Below are 7,286 nucleotides of genomic sequence, written 5' to 3' on the forward strand. Positions count from 1 at the left end.
AAATTTTGTCAAAATTTTATTTCTATAGAAAATTTTGTAATCTACCAAAACTTTATTTCCATAGAAAATTTTGTCAAATTTTATTACTATAGAAAGATTTGTTAAAATTTCATTTCTATAGAAAGTTTTGTCAAAAGTTTATTTCTATAGAAATGTTTGTCAAAATTTTATTTCTATAGAAAATTTTGTAAAAAATTTATTTCTGTAGAAAATTTTGTCAACATTTTATTTCTATACAAAATTTGGTCAAAATTTCATTTCTATACAAAATTTTGTCAACATTTTATTTCTATAGACATTTTTGTCAAAATTGTATTGCTATAGAAAATTTTGCCAACATTTTACTTCCATAGAAAATTTTGTCAACATTTTATTTCTATAGAAAATTTTGTCAAGTTTTTATTTCTATAGAAAATTTTGTCAAATTTTTATTTCTATAGAAAATTTTGTCAAACTAGATTATATACGTATTTAATCGGCCTTTTTTTGTTTAATATATACCCCATATGGGCTAACTTACAATTTAGAAGACAGTGTTAAAAAGTTTTACGATACCTTGCCATCGGCAAGTGTTATCGCAACCCAAGTAATTCGATTGTGGATGACAGCCTTTAGTAGAAGTTCCTACGCAATCCATGGTGGAGGGTACATAAGATTCGGCCTGGCCGAACTTACGGCCGTATATACTTGTTCTCTTTCAGACTTACTCAATTTGAACCAAGGAGAGATACACAATCCAACAACGTGTTAAATGGTTCCAAGAAATGGCAACAGTGGATGATCAATTTTCGAAAAAAAAGCATTGATAAGGCACATTTTCACCTCAGTGGATTCGTCAATAAACAGAATTGCCGCATTTGAGCGAATTAGAATCCAAGAGTGATTGTCGAAAAACCAATGCACCCACAAAGAGTGACTGTTTGGTGCGGTTTATGGGCTGGCGGCATAATCGGGCCGTATTTTTTCCAAAATGAGGCCGGTCAGGCAGTTACTGTGAATGGTGTTCGCTATCGTGAGATGATAACGACTTTTTATGGACCGAATTGGAAGATATGGATGTGGACAATATGTGATTTCAGCAGGACGGTGCCACTTGCCACACAGCTAACGAAATAATGGCTCTTTTGGCGCAACAAATTCAATGGCCGTGTTATCTCACGTAATGGCGATGTCAATTGGCCGCCAAGATCATGTGATTTGACGCCGTTGGACTTTTTTCTTTGGGGTTATTTGAAAGAAAAGGTGTACGTCGATAAGCCAGCAACGATTCATGAGCTAAAGGATGAGATAATTCAAGAGCACATTAACGGTATAGAACCTCCATTATGTCTCAGCGTCATCGAAAATTTGGACCATCGGATGAAGGTGTGCCACCGAGGTCGCGGCGCCCATTTGGCCGATATTTTGTTCCATACATAATTGAGTAATATCAGTATATCATAATAAAATAAAATTACAATAACTTCCTAAATAGTTTGTGTGTTATTCAAAATCAACATCGGCCCTTGAAATTTTAACCACCCTTTATGATGGGGCCTCTATGTAAGTTTATGTCATAATTTAATTTATTGACAATAGTAGCCCATAGTCTGAATTTCTTGTAGACTTCTAAAATTTTAACGTTTGTCGGCATGCAACTGGAATTAAATGCGAAATCTAGAGCTACAAATAACATAATTTATATGGGTATATTTTTTGTGGTGGATATCCTTATAATTATAAATGAAAGTTATTAAAATGCGATTTAGTTATATTACCCGGAGTCGACTCCGGAGTCGGAGTCGAGGCTGATGAAAAATGCTAGAGTCGGAGTCGAGCAAAATTGGCTTGACTCCACAGCCCTTTGTACACGACTGATTCCTTCTCTCTCTTCCATTGATTCATCTTTCCTTGTTATTGTTTTGCTGTTATTAATAACAAAAATATATATAGCCAATGAAATTTATTAATTCATTAGCCCAGATTAAATGTCAAAGTGAGGAAATACCATGTTAATATTATCCAATACCCAGTAAAAAAAGCGTCACCAAAATATATGTTCTTTATGGATCTGGAAGTGGTACAAAATTGGCACAGAATGGATGAACTTAACAACGACTTGTTATAGGATGGAAGTAGTGTAATACGTATAGACTGATCCACTTTAATGGCCTTTTTTTATGGGCTTTTTTTAATGGGCTTTTTTTAATGGGCTTTTTGTGATAGGTCATAAGGTCATCCAAAAAATTTTCCCTGTATGCATGAGTGTCATTGTATTGAGTGCATTGGCTGGCTGTGTGGTGCATGTGCATGTATTGTGAAGATGAGATAGGGAGGGAGGGAGAGATAAGAGTTTGGATGTTGGGAAAAGTGTGTGGAGTTTTCTGATCGCCTAGTATTGATCAATCGTTGAAACCTAAAGTGATTCTTGAGAATGCTATTGATTTGTTTAGCATTCTAAAATGAGAGACAGAGTGATCGTCTGAGATTCTGAAGAAATGCATGTGCATGTGCATGTGTCGTGAAGATGAGATAGGGAGGGTGTGAGATAAGATTTTGGCTGTTGGGAAAATTTGTGTTATTCGATTTGATTTCTTGGTTGACTGTGTGGAGTTTTCTGATCGCCTAGTATTGAACAATCGCTGAAACCTAGATTTTGTGTTTGTTTGTGTATCATAGAAGAATGGGTAGGGAAAAGAGATAAGTGATTCGCTGTTGAGAATGGTATTGATTTGTTTAGCATTCTAAAATGGGAGACAGAGTGACCGTCTGAGATTCTGAAGAAATGCATGTGCATGTGTCGTGAAGATGAGACAGGGAGGGGGTGAGATAAGATTTTGGCTGTTGGGAAATTTTGTGTTATTCGATTTGATTTCTTGGTTGACTGTGTGGAGTTTTCTGATCGCCTAGTATTGAACAATCGCTGAAACTTAGATTTTGTGTTTGTTTATGTATCATAGAAGAATGGGTATGGAAAAGAGATAAGTGATTCTCTAGTTTGGCTGTCCCTATATGCATGATTGGCATTGTGTTGAGTGCATTGACTGGCTGTGTGGTGCATGTGCATGTATCATGAAGATGAGATAGGGATGGGGAGAGATAAGATTTAGGCTGTTGGGAAAATTCGATTTGACTTCTTGGTTTGCTGTGTGGAGTTTTCTGATCGCCTAGTATTGAACAATCGCTGAAACCTAGATTTGGAGGAAGAAGGTGTAGGGGGAAGAGATAAGTGTTTCACTGTTGGGAAATCCTATTGAATTGTTTGTCATTGCACAGAATGACCACCCAAGATGTATATGTATCGTGAAGATAAGGTATGGAGGGGGTGAGATAAGATTTTGGCTGTTGGGAAAATTTGAGTTATTCGATTTGATTTCTTGGTTGACTGTGTGGAGTTTTCTGATCGCCTAGTAAGATGTAAACATTGATGTCTAATTGCATACAAAATATCTATGAAAATCAGGCAATGTGTCTATTTGTTTAGATTTTTTATGTATTTGTTACTTTTTGAGAAGAAATGTGTATTTATAAAGGGATAAATATCTCATTCCTCGAAGAAATATATAGTATATTCATTTGAAATTTTAGTTCCCAATTGAATTCTAAACCCCGACTTAGCAATTCATATGCACGGAGTTTTACGTTGTGAATACAACATTTAAAAAAACTGAAAAAACAGAATTTTGTTAATTTTTTGGTGTTTTACAAAAAAAAAAATCGAAGTTTTACGTTGTGAAAAAAGACAACATTTGTTAACAAACGAAAAAAAAAAAAAACAGAAACGGACACGTTGTGAAAAAAACAACATTTGTTAACAAACGAAAAAAAAAACAGAAACGGACGTTGTGAATTTTTTTGGTGTTATACAAAAAAAAATTAATAAATAAATCAAAACACGTAAAATACGTTGAGACTTTTTGTTGCAAAATAATAAATATAAACAAAAAAAGAAAAGAATCGTACCTTTTAAGAAAAAATTGCGATTTGTTTCTTGTGCTGCAAAAATAATTAATAAAAGGTTTATTTATAAAAATTTAAAAAAGAAATATTTGAAAGAACTTTAAACAAAATGGAATCCCAAATGTTGACGTGCAAAGTATGCAGAAAAATGTTCAAAAGCCAAAATGCACTCCAAAAACATTTGCAGACACACAAAACGTGTAGTTTATGTGGTTTGATGGTGCGAAATGTCTATGCATTGAAATTACATATGGAAATTCACCAAGCGACAATGCATAGACAAGGTTTTGGACAACAACAGGAACAACAACAGCAACAACAACAGCAACAACAACAGCAACAACAACAGCAACAACACATAAACATGTCCGTGGGAGGTGGAATCTACCCCCAACAACAATATAATTGGGATCAGCAACCAGGGCTTAATCCAGGGTCCCAACAACAACAACATTTTAACTTGCTGCAGCATCCAGGACCTATCTTTCATCAACAATTGCTGCAGCAAAATCAAAACTTGGAGCAACACTCAAACATATTTGAGCAGCAACAGTTTAATTTCGACCAGCAACCAGGGCCTAGTCATGGTCAGAGGAATTTAAATAAAGTATGTGAAATATGCAACGTCTATGTAAACCCAATGAATTGGTTCAAACATCACCAGTCTCCGAATCACATACAAAAAAGTGATGTTATTATAAATAACCAATTTAGACAGACGATGACAGGATTTAAAAATCGTGTAGGAACTTATACGTACCTAACCGATATGAATACCATAGATATAAATGAGGTATTCGAAGAATGTAACAAGAGTTTACACCTGTTAATTTTAAATTCACTGGCGAAGAATAAAAGTCTGAAGATAAATATCCAACTAATTGGGGAATACATAAAGTTGGGTGGTGAAGAGCTCCAAATGCAACACATGTACCATGTGTCCAAAATGCAGAGACTGGTTATGTCAGACAACATTGAGGATTTCATTAAAAGGCATATTGAGGAAATAAAGAGTCAAATGGCGGATTTTCAGGAAAGAGACTCTGGATGGACTTTGACTCGAATTGAAAAATTTGAAATCAACATCAACAAATGGTCTGGCTTTTGTGGTTCCCAATATATTCCAACGCCACCAAAATTATATTCGAAAAAAGCATGTATCAATGTCAGAAATACGGATGAATACTGCTTCAAATGGAGTGTCATTTCGGCGTTAACTTCCCCAAAGCCAACCCACCCAACTCGAACTTCATCCTATCGAGTAGATATCAGGCAGCAGAATATTTTGTTAGAAAACAATATAAATTTAAATTTTGAAGGGCTAGAATTCCCTATGCCTGTGCAAGAAATCCCAAAATTTGAAAAGCTGAACCCAGGAGTTAGTATTAATGTATATGGGTATAACCGGAAAGACGACACTGTCATCGGGCCATACCACATATCCCAGAATGTTGTTCCAAATGGGGTACACATTAACTTGTTGTTGTTGGAGAGTGGGGGTAAAGCACATTATATTTGGATTAAAGACATGTCAAGGTAAGAAAAAAAAAAAATCCTTCATTTCATTTTTTACTTAAATATTAATAAAATATTTTTTTTTTTTTTATTTTATTTGTTATAGATTATTATCTTCGCAGTTAACCAAAAATTGTAAGAAATTAAAAATTTGCGACAGATGCCTGCAATACACTTCAAACTCCGAAAAGTGGTCGAATCACTTAAAGGAATGTTCCAACATTGTAACCACCGTACCGGATGCAGGTAATAATTTTATTCGCTTTAAAAACATAAGTAAAACGATGGATGTCCCTTTCGTTGTGTATGCCGATTTTGAGTGCATACTAGAGAAAGATAGTTTAGGATCAACAATAAATAAGCACAAACCGTGTGCTTTTAGTTTTTATATAAAATGTAGTGTAGATAGTTCGTTAGATAGATTTAAGATTTATACTGGGGAGGATGCTGGGGAAAAATTTGTTAAATATTTAGATTTAGAATGTAGAGATATATACGAAAGGTATTTATCATTAAAAAAACCAATGTGTCCCTTATCACCTATTGAGGAATCCAGTTTTCACGCAGCTCAATTGTGTCACATTTGTGACAAAAATTTAGATACGGATAGGGTTAGGGATCATTGCCATATTACTGGAAAATATAGGGGGGCGGCCCATAATGAATGTAATTTAAATTATAAGATCCCAAAGTTTATACCAATCTTTTTCCATAACTTTTCGTCATATGACTGTCATCTATTTATTAAAGATTTACTAAACCTTATTCCTGGAAATACCTCAGTTATACCGCTAAATAAAGAATTATATATATCGGTATCTCATAAAATTAAATTTGATAATGGGGATCTTTTAGAATATAGGTTTTTAGATTCTTTAAGATTTATGCCTTCAAGCTTGGATAGCTTAGCTAAAAATCTGTTAGATGACAAAATGACTACGGTTAGATCTAATTTCTCAAATGACCACGAATTTAAATTAATGAGAAGGAAGGGTGTATTTTGTTATGAATACTTGGATTCATTTCAAAAACTTAAAGATATAAACCTTCCCTCTATAGAAAACTTCTACAGTAAATTAACCAACAAAAGTTGTAGTCAGGAGGACTACAATCACGCTATAGAAGTTTGGACAACATTTAATTGTAGAACACTTCAGGATTATATGGAGTTATATTTAAAAACGGATGTCCTTCTACTCACAGATATATTCGAAAACTTTCGAATCTTATGCAAAAGCATACATAAGCTGGATCCTTGCCAATATTTTACGGCGCCTGGTCTATCTTATGATGCTATGCTAAAGCTGATAACATCGGATGGTTTTAGCCTAGAATTGTTGAAGGATGTAGACACATACAACTTTATAAAAAATGGCATTCGTGGAGGTATTACTCAATGTAGTAAAAGATATCACAAAGCCAATAATAAATATATGAAAAACTTTAATCCTGATATTGTATCTACATTTTTATTATATCTTGATGTTAATAACCTATATGGATGGGCGATGCAGCAATTCTTACCATATGGTAATTTTAAATGGGTTGCAGAAGCTGACATTATTAGGGATCCTAACGTAATCAAAAATTTTAAATTCGATTCTCCTGAAGGGTATATTTATGAAGTTTCAATAAGTTGTCCACCCCATCTACATAATAAATTTAATGATTTACCTTTAGCGGCTGAAAACAAAAAAGTGGGAGGATCGAAACACAACAAACTTGTTGCAGATCTTACACCAAAAGAAAGGTATACCATCCACTACATGACACTAAAACAATGTTTAGAGCAGGGCTACGTTCTAAATGAAGTGCATAGGGTGCTTACTTTT

The 7,286-nt window shown here is 34.2% G+C and overlaps 1 protein-coding gene across 1 annotated transcript in view; it reads right to left on the bottom strand.

The window, feature by feature from the left end:
- Positions 1 to 7,238: 7,238 nt before the first annotated feature.
- The window catches only part of LOC142239675 (uncharacterized), a 1,048-nt gene continuing 1,000 nt past the window's right edge, over positions 7,239 to 7,286 (bottom strand). Inside the window, exon 2 of the mRNA XM_075311460.1 lies at positions 7,239 to 7,256. Within this exon, the coding sequence (XP_075167575.1) occupies positions 7,239 to 7,256 (18 nt within the window). The remainder of the gene's footprint in view (positions 7,257 to 7,286) is intronic.

Source organism: Haematobia irritans, chromosome 5, assembly GCF_050003625.1.
Source record: "Haematobia irritans isolate KBUSLIRL chromosome 5, ASM5000362v1, whole genome shotgun sequence".
NCBI lineage: Eukaryota > Metazoa > Arthropoda > Insecta > Diptera > Muscidae > Haematobia > Haematobia irritans.